The sequence below is a fragment of the Salvelinus sp. IW2-2015 genome, unplaced genomic scaffold (assembly GCF_002910315.2).
Source record: "Salvelinus sp. IW2-2015 unplaced genomic scaffold, ASM291031v2 Un_scaffold3239, whole genome shotgun sequence".
NCBI classification, from domain to species: Eukaryota; Metazoa; Chordata; class Actinopteri; order Salmoniformes; family Salmonidae; genus Salvelinus; species Salvelinus sp. IW2-2015.
Window position 1 is genome coordinate 41,594 of NW_019944526.1, and position 18,683 is coordinate 60,276.

Here is an 18,683-nt window from a genome sequence, read left to right on the forward strand (position 1 = left end):
CAGTTTGTTGCTGCTCTTTCCTCGGCTTGACAGATTTTCATCGACCGATGCTTTTCAACTCAGTGGTTTTTGGGGGATGACAACTGGTGTGAGTGATTTATGGCGTTTGACTCCCAGGCGATGTGAACGTTAATCATAAGTGATTGAACTGCCGTGTCTCCCAATTTGGTGAACACAAGATAACGGTCACACTGGACGAGGATTATTTTAATGGCAACTCGGATTGGAATAATTTTAATTTTTGAAGTCTGTGTAAACAATTGTCCTCTGTACTGATAAAGTGACGGGTCCGCAGCACAGAAGAGATCGATAACCTCTGTGTCAGCACGTTTTTACCATACGTATCTTTCTCAGTTGTCATTCTATTTTTGTTCGAGCCCGGTCGTTTCTACAATGGAAACGATCGTATTCAAGTTACAACGCTCATCGTTAATCTGAGCACCACCATCAGAACGACTGGCTATCTTCCCGAGACTCGTTGTAGGACAATCATGTGGGGCCCTGCGCCACCATTCCTGCAGGTCGCCGTAAAAGTCCTGAAACACGCCGCTGTCAAAGGACAGATCCAGATGAACCGCTGGCTCCAGAGATCCTCCCCGGACGAGTGCGATAAAGTTGACCTCTTGATATGCAACGCCTTTGACGAGAGAGGAGGCGCCGTCGGCAAGTCTGACGGAGACCCGGGGAGCATCGTTGACGCTGGCGTGTCATTCACCGGTGGCATCACCAACGGTGATTTCAGACACCCGTGTTGTATTACCACGTGTTGCTTCAAGAGCAGCCTCCTGGCGTGCATTCTGACAGCTGTGTGCTTCTCCTCCGTGGCTCTAGTCCGACAGTACCTCAAGGACCTTCTACTCTGGGTGGAGAGCTTGGACAGCCTGGTTGGAGYCYTGYTGTTCATAGTKGGTCTGATCATTGTGTCCTTCCCRTTCGGYTGGGGCTACATCGTACTGAACGTGGCTGCGGGATACCTCTACGGCTTCGTGCTGGGTATGGGACTGGTGATGGTGGGGGTGCTCATCGGTACCTTCGTGGCTCACCTGGTGTGTAAGAGACTGTTGACGGACTGGGTGGTCAACAAGGTGGGGAACTCTGAGCAGCTCAGTGCTGTGATACGGGTGGTGGAGGGGGGGAGCGGACTCAAAGTTGTGGCCTTAGCGAGACTCACGCCCATTCCGTTTGGACTCCAGAATGCAGTGTTTCAGTGAGTATGGTTGAAATTCTTTCTATTTCTTGCAAAGTGAAGTTGCTGACGGTGTCCATGGTCTGTGAAGTTGCTGATGGTGTCCATGGTCTGTGAAGTTGCTGATGGTGTCCATGGTCTGTGAAGTTGCTGATGGTGTCCATGGTCTGTGAGTTTGATGGTGTCCATGGTCTGTGAAGTTGCTGATGGTGTCCATGGTCTGTGAAGTTGCTGATGGTGTCCATGGTCTGTGAACGTTGCGATGGTGTCCATGGTCTGTGAGGTTGCTGATGGTGTCCATGGTCTGTGACGTTGCTGATGGTGTCCATGGTCTGTGACGTTGCTGATGGTGTCCATGGTCTGTGAGTTGCTGATGGGTGGTCCATTGGTTGTGACGTTGCCTGACGGTGTCCGATGGTCTGGTGACGTTGCTGACGGGTCCATGGTCTGTTGACGTTGCTGACGTGTCCATGGTCTGTGACGTGCTGGACGGTGTCCATGGTCTGTGACGTTGCTGACGGTGTCCATGGTCTGTGACGTTGTTGACGGTGTCCATGGTCTGTGACGGTGTCCATGGTCTGTGACGTTGTTGACGGTGTCCATGGTCTGTGACGTTGCTGACGGTGTCCATGGTCTGTGACGTTGCTGATGGTGTCCATGGTGATGGTGTCCATGGTCTGTGAAGATGTATGGATCCCTAATGGGACCCCATTCCCATAGTGCTCTGTAAAGGCATCTGCAGGGGTGGTCGACCTTGTTCCTGGAGAGCCTGGTGGACGTGCAGGCCTTTGTTCCAGCCCTGCTCCAACATATTTGAATGCTTCGGCTAATGTGGCCTAGGTCCTGATGACAAGCTGATTTRCAGTATCAGGTGTGTTCAAGCAGGGTTGGAACACAAGCCTGCACACTTAGGAGAACAAGGTATTTATCTATAAGAACATTCAGTTTGTTGAGCAAGTTATTGGCCTATAAGCTGTACTCCAGTTTGTTGAGCTTTGTACTCCAATACATAGTATGTGTCCTCAGAATATGTGTGGCCTGTTGTCATACATTTATCTGGGTCTTGTCTCTAATACATAGCCCACTGCCTTTACAAAAGGACAGCAAGGGAAAGTCCTTTTTTGGGGTAGAAGTTCTTTTAGACAGTGTTAACACTAGGCCTACACTTGACAGTCAAGTGACTGGGTGTGGATCCCAAACAGCACCCTAGTCCCATAGGGCTCTGGTCTAAAGTAGTGCACTGTATAGAAGAGGGTGTTATTCKGGATCCCTCGTCTGTCTCTCCACACCAAGGACACGATATTTGCTGCCACCTCAGTCTTTTCTGTAACCTGACGCACTTGACCTCCCAATCACTGTTTGAATTATTGATTAACCTTGATGACTCACCTTTCATTCTCTTCCTAGTAATCTGAACAAATAGGTTGTTGTGCATCTGCCATGAGGGAGCATGGTTCCACATCTGTCTGTGCTATCATGTCAACTCCCTTGTCAGTCATGCCTAACATGTCAAATCAAATCAAATGTATTTATAAAGCCCTTCGTACATCAGCTGATATCTCAAAGTGCTGTACAGAAACCCAGACTAAAACCCCAAACAGCAAGCAATGCAGGTGTAGAAGTACGGTGGCTAGGAAAAACTCCCTAGAAAGGCCAAAACCTAGGAAGAAACCTAGAGAGGAACCAGACTATGAGGGGTGGCCAGTCCTCTTCTGGCTGTGCCGGGTGGAGATTATAACAGAACATGTTCAAATGTTCATAAATGATTTCATCTTGTTTCAGATTGTTTCATCTTGTTCTTGATACCATTTCTTGTTTTGATTGATTATGTTAATATGTGCTAGCTAGCGAACCGTAACAATGTATTTGAGAGACGTGCTCATTGTGCAAATGAATTTCTATTTTCAATAAACATTGTAGATTTAAATATATAGCTTAGATGTTGTCAACAATCTTAACCAACCCTAGTTGTTCACACGTCGGTTTGGTCGCTAAACAACCAACCCGTCTATCCACGGGGTACCAGTACCGAGTCGCTGTGCAGGGGTACGAGGTAATTGAGGTAGATATGTACATTTAGACTAGGTAGGGATAAAGTGATTAGGCAACAGGATAGAAAATAAACAGTAGCAACAGCGTATGTGATGAGTTAAAATAATTAGTTAAAAAAGGGTCACTGCAGATAGTCTGGGTAGCTATTTGGTTAACTATTTAACTCATTATTTAACAGCCTTATGGCTTTGGGTTAGAAACTATTTAACTCACTATTTAGCAGTCGTATGGCTTTGGGTTAGAAGCTATTTAACTCACTATTTAGCAGTCGTATGGCTTGGGGTTAGAAACTATCTAACTCACTATTTAGCAGTCGTATGGCTTTGGGTTAGAAACTATTTAACTCACTATTTAGCAGGCGTATGGCTTTGTGTTAGAAACTATTTAACTCACTATTTAGCAGTCGTATGGCTTTGTGTTAGAAGCTGTTCAAGGTACTGTTGGTTACAGACATGGTGCATCACTACAGCTTCCTGTGTGAAAAGAGAGAACAGTTTATGACTTGAGAGTCTGGAGTTTGACAATTTTCAGGGCCTTCCTCTGACACCGCCTGGTATAGAGGTCCTGGATGGCAGGMAGCTCGGCCCCAGTGATGTACTGGGCCGTACGCACTACCCTCTGTAGGTCGGATGCCAAGCAGATATCATACCAAGTGGTGATGCAGCCAGTCAAGATGCTCCTAATGGTGCAGCTCTAGAACTTTCTGAGGAACTGAGGACCCATGCCAAATCTTTTCAGTCTCCTGAAGGGGATGAGGCGTTGTCGTGCCCTCTTCACGACTGTGTTGGTGTGTGTTGACCCTCACCACATGGAGGTGGCATGGAGGTGTTCATTCCCAGGGTCCTGAGCTTATTGAGGAGCTTGGAGGGCACTATGGTGTTGAACGCTGAGCTGTAGTCCATGAACAACATTCTCACGTAGGTGTTCCCCTTGTCCAGGTGGGATAGGGCAGTGTGGATTGAGATTGTGTCATCTGTGGATCTGTTGGGGCGATATGCGAATTGGAAGTGTGTCCAGAGTKTCTGGGATGATGGTGTTGATGTGAGYCATGAYCAGCCTTTCAAAGCAYTTCATGGCTACAGATGTGAGTGCTACGGGTCGGTAGTCATTTAGACAGGTTRYCTTKGCKTTCTTGGGCACAAGGACTATGGTTGTCTGCTTGAGAAATGTAGGTATTAGACAGTCAGGGAGAGGTTGAAAATGTTAGTGAAGACACTTGTCAGCTGATCAGGGCATGCTCTGAGTACATGTCCACGTAATCCATCTCTCCAGCTGCCTTGTTTAAAGGTCTTACTCACATCGGCTACGGAGAGCAAGATCACACAGTCGTTCAGAACAGCTGGTGCTCTCATGCATGGTTCAGTGTTGCTTACCTCAAAGCGAACAGAAGGTATTTAGCACGTCTGGTAGGCCCACATCACTGGGCAGCTCTCGGCTATGTTTCCCTTTGTAATCCGTTATAGTTTGCAAGCCCTGCCACATCTGACGAGCATCAGAGCCAGTGTAGTAGGATTTGATCTTAGTACTGTATTGAYGTTTTGACTGTCGGATGGCTCGTCAGAGGTCATAAAGGGGTTAGTGTCCCGCTGCTTGAAGGCGGCAGCTCTAGCTCAGTGCGTATGTTGCCTGTAATCCATGGCTTCTGGTTGGGATATGCACGTACAGTCACTGGGGACGTCGTCGATGCACTTATTAATGAAGCCTGTGACTGATGTGGTGTACTCTTCCAATGCCATCGGTGGAATCCCAGAACATATTCCAGTCTGTGCTAGTGAAACAGTCCTGTAGCTTAGYATCCACYTCATCGGACCACTTCTGTATTCGCTGGTACTTCCTGTTTTGAGTTTTTGCTTGTAAGCAGGAATCGGGAAGATAGAGTTATGTTCAGATTTGCCAAATGGAGGGCGAGGAAGAGCTTTGTACGCATCCCTGTGTGTGGAATAAAGGTGGTCCAGAGTTCTTTTGTATTTTATTTTTCTCTAGTTGCGGATATCAGTTTCCCTGCATTAAATTCACCGGCCACGAGCGCCGCTTCTCCATGTGCATTTTATTTCTTGCGTATGACTCTATATAGTTGAGTGCGGTCCTAGTCCTAGAATCGGTTGGTTTGTGGTAAATGGACAGCTACGAAAATACAGAAAAATTATATTGGTAAATAGTATGGTCTGCAGCTTATCATGAGTAATTCTAACGCAGGTCAGCAAAACCTCGAGACTATCTTTTCACGTACGTTTTATGTTGAAAGTCAAGTGTTTTATTATTTTTGCAACTGTAGTGTTTCTTCACAGGAAATTCACACCTTCAGAAAATAGCTTTGTTTTGATCAGTTGACAACAGAGTTCAAGCTATTTGGCAGTATCTGATCAGCCTGTCAGGAATGGAGCTCACCCACTATAAATATTATCCACAAAACATGTCCCTTTTTAAATCAATCATTTATGCAATCTAACAGCATAGATAACAAGCTAGCTTGCTAAYTAGACTACCGAACTTGCTAGCTCACAAGACTAGCCAAGTTAGTTGCGTTGTTCCTTGCATATGATTGCATGCAGCCTTGGAGACGGAGCTGCTTGTTAGGGATCGTTCAGGGCTTAAATACCTCACGAGTGCATTGTGAACACCGGGCTCCTTGATGAGGTGGGGATCGTTCATCTCAACAAATTAATGAAAAAGGGACATGTTTTGTGGATAATATTTATAGTGGGTGAGCTCCATTCCTGACAGGCTGATCAGATACTGAACGAGCCTATCAGAACAATGTACCCATCCTAGACCTAACATCTGGTGTGCCTGAGAGAGCAATGATTAGTAGGGATGGGCATTAAACATTTGTTGACTGTTTGAGTACTGGCATGATTTGTTTTTGTACTGGGGTACCAGAATGAAAAAATATATATTTTTGGAACACAAGTCCTGCACTGAAAATAAAATGCAGATTCATCTACAGTGCATTCAGAAAGTATTCAGACCCCTTCACTTATCCACATTTTCTTCTTTTTTTTWWACATAATTATTGTAATATTTTTTACCCATTTTTCTCCCCAATTTTGTGATATCCAATTGATAGTTAGTCTTGTCCCATCGCTGCAACTCCCCTACGGACTCGGGAGAGGTGAAGGTCGAGAGCCGTGTGTCAAGCCGCACTGCTTCTTGACACACCCGGAAACCCGGAAGCCAGCCGCACCAATGTGTCGGAGGAAACACTGTCCAGCTGGCGATCGAAGTCAGCTTGCAAGTGCCCGGCTCGCAACAAGGAGGCGCTAGAGCGCGATGGGACAAGGGAATCCCGGCCTGCTAAACCCTCCTCTAACCCGGACGACGCTGGSCCAATTGTGCGCCGCCTCACGGGTCTCCCAGTCGCGGCCGACTGTGATGCAGCCTCGGATCGAACCCGGGTCAAGTAGTGACACCTCAAGCACTGAGGTGCAGTGCCTTAGACCGCTGCGCCACTCGTTGTGACCTGAGGATTCGTCCCAAATGGCACCCTATCCATTACATAGTGCACTAACATGGGAATAGGGTACCGTCTGGGATGCTGGCTGAGTGAGTCGTATAGGATTGTAGCTTCCAACCAGTCAACAGCAGGTCATACTTTTTAAAGTAGTGCACTATGTAGGACACAGGATGCCGTTTGGAACAGAGACACTGTGAGGAACCTTGGTGTTGGAAGTCCCCTGTCCAAAAGGTTATCACGTCCCATGAGTAGGAGTGCTGATATAGGATCCCCCCCCCCCGCCCCCATATATATCTTATGCACTGTAATCTAAAAGGTGTAACTGATTCCATAGCCTTATCAGCACTTATACTCTGAGTCTATTTAAATACAGCTTCCATAGCTGAGAAGGGGGCGAATTCCATGCCAGCRTATCCCGGAAATCTTTTCACAGTAACTTCACTGGGAGGAAGGATGTTTTGACTTTTCTTTTACATTTGATTAACTTTTTTCCCCCGAGAATCATGATGAGTGGCCTTTTTTAGACCTAAAAATGCCTCCTGTAAGACCCTGTGGTCTGTGAACCGTACATGATATACAAGACTACATCTTGTTGTCGTAATTCTCCTTATAGTGTGCTCTATATTATAGTGTGCTCTAACATATGGAGTGTCTAGATTGTGAAAGACACTTTTTTTCACGTTCATTTATTCAACATTTAAAAATATATATATATAATTTAAAATTATTTTTAGGCATATTGCTCAAATATATACTCTTATATACCCCTCAAACACATCCAACTCCCACAGTGGGCTCTCTGGTGCTTTTAATGATATGACCAATTTTATACATAGAAATGTACATTATAGGTCATTATACAATCATAGCCCTCCTTTTAGGATTGCACATTCAGCAAATCATAAAGCAGAGGGAGTTCCCTTTTTGAAAAAAATTCACATTCACTGTGTTTGTGGGGCTCCTAAAATTGGATTCGACCTTCAGAATTAGCAGAGAGCCTCCCGTAGATGGCTCGTACCWTCAGAATTAGCAGAGAGCCTCCCGTAGATGGMTCGTACCWTCAGAATTAGCAGAGAGCCTCCCGTAGATGGATCGTACCTTCAGAATTAGCAGAGAGCCTCCCGTAGATGGMTCGTACCWTCAGAATTAGCAGAGAGCCTCCCGTAAGACAGCTCTTTGACCCTCCACACTGTTGAACAGACTCGCCCAAATCACTCCATTGTACAAGTTGCGAATACTTGTTAAAAAATAAACGCTGTTCCCCTTCGATGTTTGCTGATCTGATGGCTCTGGATAGCTATAATCAGAATATAGTGGTACAGATTCCACCTTCCTGCTTTCTTACCGATCAGTAAACATTTTTTATTTTACCTTTATTTAACCAGGTAGGCTAGTTGAGAACAAGTCGTCAGTTACAACTGTGACCTGGCCAAGATAAAKCAAAGCAGTTCGACACAAACAACACAGAGTTACACATGGAATAAACAAACATACTGTCAATAATACAGTAGAAAAAGTCTWTATACAGTGWGTGCAAATGAGGTAGGATAAGGGAGGTAAGGCAATAAATAGGCCATGGTGGCGAAGTAATTACAATATAGCAATTAAACATTGGAGTGGTTGATTGAGGGGAACAGGTTTAGTATTTTCTGGAATCTGGAGGGTTGCTATCTTGTAGTAGACACCTGCTGTTGGTTGGAACAATATAGACTAGTAGTTAGTCATTAATTCAATCCCAGACAATTTAACCGGTTTACATTAGTCGCTAAGTGCTAGATTGGCTTACAACTGAGCCGATTGTAGTGTATAGTTGATTTAGGAAAGGCCCTATCCTTTAGACTACTTCTGTTAGTAGACTAATGATCTATCCTACATATGTCATTAGTATTGGGCCTACTAGGGCTGGGAGATATAGCCAAAATATCACATCACTGTATTTTAAAAAGATTAGATGGTATTTGACGGTATTTTGTGTTTTTGGAATAATAAAACTTCAAAATGTGCATTACCCTAGAGTGTCAACGCCAACATTCCAAGTGATTTCAATGGATCTCCATTCGGAGTGTTTTCTACTGTTCAATTCAACTGCAACCCAAAATGATGTTCTTTATTTCCTGCACTCATCAGAGGGCGACACGTAGCACTGCACGATATGGGCAAACAATCGAGGCCTCATTTTTAACCAAATGTTGCAATTGCGATTTGACTTGGAATGTAGAGCAAAACACTTAGGTGAACTGTCAGAATAATATAAATATAATGCTTATTTAAATTCTATAGTTAGAATATAATAAGTGGGCACTTTGAATACCGTGTTTGACATGACGACAATCGAAAATGCCAGGGAGGAGTTATTGTGACAGGGTAGGAACCAAAGTGTTGGCTAGGGGACCCTATAATCATTGGCTTCATTGAATGTAGAGATTAGCGTCTAACAAGATTTAGGCCCAACTTACTAAGAAAATACAAAATAACTGTTTGCAGATGTAAGAAACACAAACTAACAGTGGATTTATATTGTTTTACTCACGTTGRCCACGGAGAAGGAGAGCCCACAGTCCTTGCTAGCGAGCCGCGTCAGAAGCACTTTGTTATCCTCAAAGCGTGCGAAGAATGTCTTTAGCCTGTCCGGAAGCAAGACGTCAGTCTCGGCGACGTCGTGGTCAGATTTGCCAAAAGGAGGGCTGGGGAGGGCCTTGTAAGCATCCCGGGAAGTTTAAATAGCAATGGTCGAGAGTCTTAGTAGCGTGAGTAGGACAGTCAATATGTTGTTAGAATTTCGGCAGCCTAGTCCGATTTGCTTTGTTGAGCCTCGTGTCACTCCTCCGCCCGTGATGTTTTGGGTCGGCTTCTGGAATAAGTTCAGTTGCTCTGAGGAGAGAGAACAAAGGATTTTCTCCAGGGAATTCGTATTCCTGGTCGTAATGCTGGTAGTTCTGGTGAGTTACCGCCGCTCTAATATCCAATAGTCTGAGAGCTAGTCGCGATGCTGTTATCTCCGTCGGCGCCATCTACTGCCATCTCCGTCGGTGCCAGAGGGGTGTAGRGCCTAACTGCCATAAATACGCAGCGAGTTTCAAGTTTGGAGAAGATCATTTTCACCATAAAAATGCACCTTTTATAATAAAAGCATTATGTGCATAATAGCATTTGTGGTTTTTGATAATGGGGTTTTCCCGCTAATGGAACATTCACACTTATAGCCTACTACCATGTGCCCATTTTGAAGCTAAACTTTCTGATTGGTTGCGTCAGCCRCATTGTGTGTTTTTTTATGCTAGTGGTTGTTTTAATTTGGGATCTATCGCATCCCGCAACTGTCCCAGACTATGTTTTGGAATATTTATTTCTCGCACAGAATAGAATAAGTCGACTTTTGTACTATGGGGGATAGTAGATGGACATAGGCTAGTGCTTTTGCTGTTTGTTAGGCCTACTCATCTTGTTGGCTGACGAAAAGTAAATGTGGACAGTTCTTCCAATATCTTCAATTTGCACCTTGGAATTGGATGTGTCTGTCTTCACTGTATTTTTCACTTTTTAATATCTGAGATTGATTGTTTCCTCTACAGACTAGCGTCTTGTCCAAGTGGTGTACTCAGACATGAAGCTGGCTCACGCTACAGAAACAGGAAGTAGGGCTATTTCCCTGTAGGCCGTTCTGGCCGGGACAAGACTAACTCTGAAACACTTTGTTTCAGATCACAGACGTGTCGTTGCCAAACTACCTGGTGGCGTCGTCAGTAAGGGCCTGTGCCCACACAGCTCCTAAACTCCTACCGTGGGAACCACGCTGCGCACCATGGAGGACGTTTTCGCAGAACAGAGCATCATCGCGGATACCTCGTCTTCAGTCTACAGGTGAGTCAGAAACAGAGAGTTAGATACCTTGTCTTCAGTCTACAGGTGAGTCAGAACAGAGAGTTAGATACTCGTCTTCAGTCTACAGGTGAGTCAGAACAGAGAGTTAGATACCTCGTCTTCAGTCTACAGGTGAGTCAGAACAGAGAGTTAGATACTTGGTCTCAGTCTACAGGTGAGTCAGAACAGAGAGTTAGACTACCTTGTCTACAGTCTACAGGTGAGTCAGAACAGAGAGTTAGATACCTTGTCTACAGGTGAGTCAGAACAGAGAGTTAGATACTCTTGTCTACAGGTGAGTCCAGAACAGAGAGTTAGATACCTTGTCTTCAGTCTACAGGTGAGTCAGAACAGAGAGTTAGATACCTTGTCTTCAGTCTACAGGTGAGTCAGAACAAGAGAGTTAGATACCTTGTCTAACAGGTGAGTCAGAACAGAGAGTTAGATACCTTGTCTCAGTCTACAGGTGAGTCAGAACAGAGAGTTAGATACCTTGTCTTACAGTTACAGGTGAGTCAGAACAGAGAGTTAGATACCTTGTCTTCAGTCTACAGGTGAGTCAGAAACAGAGTTAGATACCTTGTCTCAGTCTACAGGTGAGTCAGAACAGAGTTAGATACCTTGTCTTCAGTCTACAGGTGAGTCAGAACAGAGAGTTAGATACCTTGTCTTCAGTCTACAGGTGAGTCAGAACAGAGAGTTAGATACCTTGTCTTCAGTCTACAGGTGAGTCAGAACAGAGTTAGATACCTTGTCTTCAGTCTACAGGTGAGTCAGAACAGAGAGTTAGATACCTTGTCTTCAGTCTACAGGTGAGTCAGAACAGAGTTAGATACCTTGTCTACAGTCTACAGGTGAGTCAGAAACAGAGAGTTTAGATACCTTGTCTTCAGTCTACAGGTGAGTCAGAACAGAGAGTTAGATACCTTGTCTTCAGTCTACAGGTGAGTCAGAACAGAGTTAGATACCTTGTCTTACAGTCAACAGGTGAGTCAGAACAGAGAGTTAGATACTTGTTTTCAGTCTACAGGTGAGTCAGAACGAGTTAGATACTTGTCTTCAGTCTACAGGTGAGTCAGAACAGAGAGTTAGATACCTTGTTACAGGTGAGTCAGAACAGAGAGTTAGATACCTTGTCTTCAGTCTACAGGTGAGTCAGAACAGAGTTAGATACCTTGTCTTCAGTCTACAGGTGAGTCAGGACAGAGAGTTAGATACTTTGTCTACAGGTGAGTCAGAACAGAGAGTTAGATACCTTGTCTTCAGTCTACAGGTGAGTCAGAACAAGAGAGTTAGATACCTTGTCTTCAGTCTACAGGTGAGTAGAACAGAGAGTTAGATACGTTGTCTACAGGTGAGTCAGAACAGAGATTTAGATACCTTGTCTTCAGTCTACAGGGTGAGTCAGAACAGAGAGTTAGGATACTTGTCTTCAGTCTACAGGTGAGTCAGAACAGAGAGTTAGATACTTGTCTTCAGTCTACAGGTGAGTCAGATCAGAGAGTTAGATACCTTGTCTACAGGTGGTCAGAACAGAAGTTAGATACCTTGTCTTCAGTCTACAGGTGAGTCAGGAACAGAGTTAGATACCTTGTCTTCAAGTCTACAGGTGAGTCAGACAGAGAGTTAGATACCTTGTCTTCAGTCTACAGGTGAGTCAGATCAGAGAGTTAGATACCTTGTCTACAGGTGAGTCAGAACAGAGAGTTAGATACCTTGTCTCAGTCTACAGGTGAGTCAGAACAAGAGTTAGATAACCTTGTCTACAGGTGAGTCAGAACAGAGAGTTAGATACCTTGTCTTCAGTCTACAGGTGAGTCAGAACAGAGAGTTAGATACCTTGTCTTCAGTCTACAGGTGAGTCAGAACAGAGTTAGATACCTTGTCTTCGTCTACAGGTGAGTCAGAACAGAGAGTTAGATACCTTGTCTTCAGTCTACAGGTGAGTCAGAACAGAGAGTTAGATACCTTGTCTACAGGTGAGTCAGAACAGAGAGTTAGATACTTTGTCTTCAGTCCTACAGGTGAGTCAGAACAGAGAGTTAGATCCTTTGTCTACAGTCTACAGTGAGTCAGAACAGAGAGTTAGATACCTTGTCTTAGTCTACAGGTGAGTCAGAACAGAGAGTTAGATACCTTGTCTTCAGTCTACAGGTGAGTCAGATCAGAGAGTTAGATACCTTGTCTACAGGTGAGTCGAGAACAGAGAGTTAGATACCTTGTCTTCAGTCTACAGGTGAGTCAGGACAGAGTTAGATACCTTGTCTTCAGTCTACAGGTGAGTCAGATCAGAGAGTTAGATACCTTGTCTTCAGTCTACAGGTGAGTCAGATCAGAGAGTTAGATACCTTGTCTACAGGTGAGTCAGAACAGAGAGTTAGATACCTTGTCTTCAGTCCTACAGGTGAGTCAGAACAGAGTTAGATACCTTGTCTAGCAGGTGAGTCAAGAACAGAGAGTTAGATACTTGTCTTCAGTCTACAGGTGAGTCAGAACAGAAGTTTAGATACCTTGTCTTAGTCTACAGGTGAGTCAGAACAGAGTTAGATAACCTTGTCTTCAGTCTACAGGTGAGTCAGAACAGAAGAGTTAGATACTTGTCTTCAGTCTACAGGTGAGTAGACGGAGTTAGATACTTTCTTCAGTCTACAGGTGAGTCAGACAGAGAGTTAGATACTGTCTTCAGTCTACAGGTGAGTCAGAACAGAGAGTTAGATACTTGTCTACAGGTGAGTCAGACCAGAGAGTTAGATACCTTGTCCTACAGAGTGAGTCAGACGAGAGTTAGATATTACTTGTTTCAGTCTACAGGTGAGTCAGAACAGAGAGTTAGATACCTTGTGTCAGTCTACAGGTGAGTCAGAACAGAGAGTTAGATACTTGTCTTCAGTCTACAGGTGAGTCAGAACAGAGAAGTTTAGATACTTGCTTTTCAGTCTACAGGTGAGTCACGAAACAGAGAGTTAGATACTTGTCTTTCAGTCTACAGGTGAGTCAGAACAGAGAGTTAGATACATCTGTCTTCAGTCTACAGGTGAGGTCAGAACAGAGAGTTAGATACTTGTCTTCAGTCTAACAGGTGAGTCAGAAACAGAGAAGTTAGATACTTGTCTTCAGTCTACAGGTGAGTCAGAACAGAGAGTTAGATACCTTGTTTCAGTCTACAGGTGGCAGAACAGAGAGTTAGATACTTGTCTTCAGTCTACAGGTGAGTCAGACAGAGAGTTAGATACTTGTCTTCAGTCTACAGGTGAGTCAGAACAGAAGTTAGATACCTTGTTTCAGTCTACAGGTGAGTCAGAACAGAAGTTAGATACCTTGTCTATCTAAGGTGAGTCAGAACAGAGTTAGATACCTTGTCTACAGTCCTAACAGGTTGATCAGAAACAGAGAGTTAGAATACCTTGTCTCAGTCTACAGGTGAGTCAGAACAGAGAGTTAGATACTTGTCTCAGTCTACAGGTGAGTCAGAACAGAGAGTTAGATACCTTGTCTTCAGTCTACAGGTGAGTCAGAACAGAGAGTTAGATACCTTGTCTTCAGTCTACAGGTGAGTCAGAACAGAGAGTTAGATACCTTGTCTCAGTCTAGCAGGTGAGTCAGAAACAGAGAGTTAGATTACCTTTGTCTTCAGTCTACAGGTGAGTCAGAACAGAGAGTTAGATACCTTGTCTTCAGGTGAGTCAAACGAGAGTTAGTACCTTGCAGTCTACAGGTGAGTCAGAACAGAGAGTTAGATACCTTGTCTTAGTCTACAGGTGAGTCAGAACAGAGAGTTAGATACCTTGTCTTCATCTACAGGTGAGTCAGAACAGAGAGTTAGATACTGTCTAGTCTACAGGTGAGTCAGAACAGAGAGTTAGATACCTTGTTTTCAGTCTAACAGGTGAGTCAGAACAGAGAGTTAGATACCTTGTCTTAGTCTACAGGTGAGTCAGAACAGAGAGTATAGATACCTTTCTACAGGTGAGTCAGAACAGAGAGTTTAGATACACTTGTCTTCAGTCTACAGGTGAGTCAGAAAGTTAGATACCTTTGTCTACAGTCTACAGTGATCAGAAGAGTTAGATACCTTGTCTTACTCTACAGGTGAGTCAAATAGAGAGTTTAGATTACTGTCTTCAGTCTACAGGTGATCAGACAGAGTTTGATACTTGTCTAGTCTACAGGTGAGTCAGAACAGAGGAGTTTAGATACCTTGTCTTCAGTCTACAGGTGAGTCAGAACAGAGAGTTAGATACTTGTCTTCAGTCTCAGGTGAGTCAGAACAGAGAGTTAGATACCTTGTCTTCAGTCTACAGGTGAGTCAGACAGAGAGTTAGATACATTGTCTTCAGTCTACAGGTGAGTCAGACAGAAGAGTTAGATACCTTGTCTTCCAGTCTACAGGTGAGTCAGAACAGAGAGTTAGATACCTTGTCTTACAGTCTACAGGTGAGTCAGAACAGAGAGTTAGATACCTTGTCTACAGTCACAGGTGAGTCAGAACAGAGTTAGATACTGTCTTCAGTCTATACAGGTGAGTCAGAAAGAGAGTTAGTACCTTGTCTTCAGTCTACAGGTGAGTCAGAACAGAGAGTTAGATACCTTGTCTTCAGTCTACAGGTGAGTCAGAACAGAGTTAGATACCTTGTCTCAGTCACAGGTGAGTCAGACAGAGAGTTAGATACCTTGTCTTCAGTCTACAGGTGAGTCAGAACGAGAGTTAGATACCTTGTCTCAGTCTACAGGTGAGTCAGAACAGAAGTTAGATACCTTGTCTACAGTCTACAGGTGAGTCAGAACAGAGAGTTAGATACTGTTACAGTCTTACAGGTGAGTCAGAACAGAGAGTTAGATACCTTGTCTCAGTCCTACAGGTGAGTCAGAAGAGTTAGATACCTTGTCTACAGTCTACAGGTGAGTCAGAACAGAGAGTTTAGATACCTTGTCTACAGTCTACAGGTGAGTCAGAACAGAGACGTTAGATACCTTGTCTTCAAGTCTACAGGTGAGTCAGAACAGAGAGTTAGATACCTTGTCTTCAGTCTAAGGTGAGTCAGAACAGAGAGTTAGATACCTTGTCTTCAGTCTACAGGTGAGTCAGAACAGAGAGTTAGATACCTTGTCTTCAGTCTACAGGTGAGTCGAAAGAGAGTTAGTACCTTGTCTTCAGTCTACAGTGAGTCAGAACAGAGAGTTAGATACCTTGTCTTCAAGTCTACAGGTGAGTCAGAACAGAGAGTTAGATCTTTGTCTCAGTCTACGGTGAGTCAAACAGAGGAGTTAGATTACCTTGTCTTCAGTCTACAGTGAGTCAGAACAGAGAGTTAGATACTTGTCTTCAGTCCTACAGGTGAGTCAGAACAGAGAGTTAGATACCTTGTCTTCAGTCTACAGGTGAGTCAGAACAGAGAGTTAGATACCTTGTCTCAGTCTACAGGTGAGTCAGCAGAGAGTTAGATACCTTGTCTTCAGTCTACAGGTGAGTCGCAGAGAGTTAGATACCTTCTACAGGTGAGTCAGAACAGAGAGTTAGATACCTTGTCTTCAGTCTACAGGTGAGTCAGATCAGAGTTTAGATACCTTGTCTTACAGTCTCGGTGAGTCAGAACAGAGAGTTAGATATACATTTGTCTTCAGTCTACAGGTGGAGTCAGAACAGGAGTTAGATACTTGTCTACAGGTGAGTCAGAACAGAGAGTTTAGATGCCTTGTCTTCAGTCTACAGGTGAGTCAGAACAGAGTTAATACCTTGGTCTACAGGTGAGATCAGAACAGAGAGTTAGATACCTTGGTCTTCAGTCTACAGGTGAGTCAGAACAGAGAGTTAGAATACCTTGTCTTCAGTCTAAGACAGGTGATTAGATCTTGTCTTCAGTCTAAGGTGACAGAGAGTTAGATACGCTGTCTACAGGTGAGTCAGAACAGAGAGTTAAGATACCTTGTCTTCAGTATCAAGTAGACAGGATGATGTCAGAAACAGAGAGTTAGATACCTTGTCTACAGGTGAGTCAGAACAGAGAGTTAGATACCTTGTCTAGCAGTGATCAGACAGAGTTAGATACCTGTTTCAGTCTACAGGTGAGTCAGAACAGTAGAGTTAGATACCTTGTCTTCAGTCTACAGGGTGAGTCAGAACAGAGAGTTAGATACCTGTTACAGGTGAGTCAGACAGAGAGTTAGATACCTTGTTTCAAGTCCTAACAGGTGAGCCTAGACAGAGAGTTTAGATACCTTGTCTTCAGTCTACAGGTGAGTCAGAACAGAGTTAGATATACCTTGTCTACGCTACAGGTGAGTCAGAACAGAGAGGTTTTAGATACCTTGTCTTCAGTCTACAGGTGATCCAGAACAGAGTTAGATACCTTGTCTTCAGTCTACAGGTGAAGTCCAGAAACAGAGAGTTGATACCTTGTCTCATCTACAGGTGGTCAGAAAGGATAGATACTTGTCTCAGTCTATACCAGGTGCAGTCGAACGAGAGCTTAGATACTTGTCAACATCCCTACACGGCTGAGTAGAACAGATTAGTCTGCTTAAGGTGAAGTAGCAAATTATCTTTGTCTCAGTCTACAGGTGAGTCGAAACAGAGTTTAGATTACCTTGTCTACAGTCTACAGGTGAAGCTCAGAACAGAGAGTTAGATACCGTTGTCTACAGGTTATCCAGATACTTGTCCAGGTTCGGAGTCAGAACAGAGAGTTAGATACCTGTCTCAGTCTACAGGTGAGTTCAGAACAGAGAGTTAGATTACCTTGTCTTCAGTCTAACAGGTGAGTCAGAACAGAGATAGATACTTTCTTCAGTCCAGTGATCAGAAGAGAGTTAGTACCTTGTCTTCATCTACAGGTGAGTCAGAACAGAGAGTTAGATACTTGTCTCAGTCTACAGGTGAGTCAAGAACAGAGAGTTAGATACCTTGTCTACAGTCTACAGGTGAGTCAGAACGAGTTAGATACCTTGTTCTACAGGTGAGTCAGACAACAGAGTTTAGATACCTTGTCTACAGTCACAGTGAGTCCAGAACAGAGAGTTAGATACTTGTCTTCAGTCTACAGGTGAGTCAGACAGAGTTAGATACCTTGTCTTCAGTCTACAGGTGAGTCAGAACAGAGAGTTAGATACCTTGTCTTCAGTCTACAGGTGAGTCAGAACAGAGGAGTTAGATACCTGTCTTCAGTCTACAGGTGAGTCAGAACAGAAGAGTTAGATACCTTGTCTTCAGTCTACAGGTGAGTCAGAACAGAGTTAGATACCTGTCTTCAGTCAAGTGAGTCAAACAGAGAGTTAGATACCTTGTCTTCAGTCTAACAGGTGAGTCAGAACAGAGAGTTAGATACCTTGTCTTCAGTCTACAGGTGAGTCAGAACAGGTAGAATACCTTCGTCTTCAGTCTACGGTGAGTCAGAACAGAGAGTTAGATACCTTGTCTCAGAGTCTAACAGGTGAGTCCAGAACAGAGAGTTAGATACTTTGTCTTCAGTCTACAGGTGAGTCAGAACAAGAGTTAGATACCGTTTCTTAGTCTACAGGTGAGTCAGAACGAGAGTTATGATACGTTGTCTAGTCAAGGTGAGTCCAGAACAGAAGTTAGATACCTTGTCTACTAGTGAGTCAACAGAGAGTTAGATACCTATGTCTCTAGTCTACCGGTGAGTCAGAACAGAGAGTTAGATACACTTTCTTAAGTCTACAGGTGAGTCAGACAGGAGAGTTTAGATACTTGTCTTCAAGTCTACAGGTAGTCAGAACAGAGAGTTAGATACTTGTCTCAGTCTATCAGGTGAGTCAAGAACAGAGAGTTAGATACTTGTCTATACAGGTGAGTCAGAACAGAGAGTTAGATACCTTGTCTTCAGTCTACAGGTGAGTCAGAACAGAGAGTTAGATACCTTGTCTTCAGTCCTACAGGTGAGTCAAGAACAGGAGAGTTAGATACCTTGTTTCAGGTCTACAGGTGAGTCCAGAACAGAGAGGTTAGATACCTTGTCTTCAGTCTACAGGTGAGTAGAACAGAGTTAGATACCTTGTCTACAGGTGAGTCAGAACAGAGTTAGGATACCTTGTCTTCAGTCTAAAGGTTGAGTCAGAACAGAGAGTTAATACCTTTCTTCGTCTACGGTTGGAGTCAGAACAGAGGTTAGATAA

At 44.0% G+C, this 18,683-nt stretch overlaps 1 protein-coding gene across 1 annotated transcript; it reads left to right on the plus strand.

Annotated features, from left to right (window-relative positions):
- The first annotated feature begins 397 nt into the window (after positions 1 to 397).
- tmem64 (transmembrane protein 64) lies at positions 398 to 10,557 on the plus strand. The gene is given in 5 exon segments (XM_070440960.1): positions 398 to 1,207; positions 4,177 to 4,279; positions 10,394 to 10,438; positions 10,440 to 10,472; positions 10,474 to 10,557. Coding segments are annotated over 5 exon segments (981 nt in total). The 5' UTR covers positions 398 to 491.
- Positions 10,558 to 18,683: the final 8,126 nt, after the last annotated feature.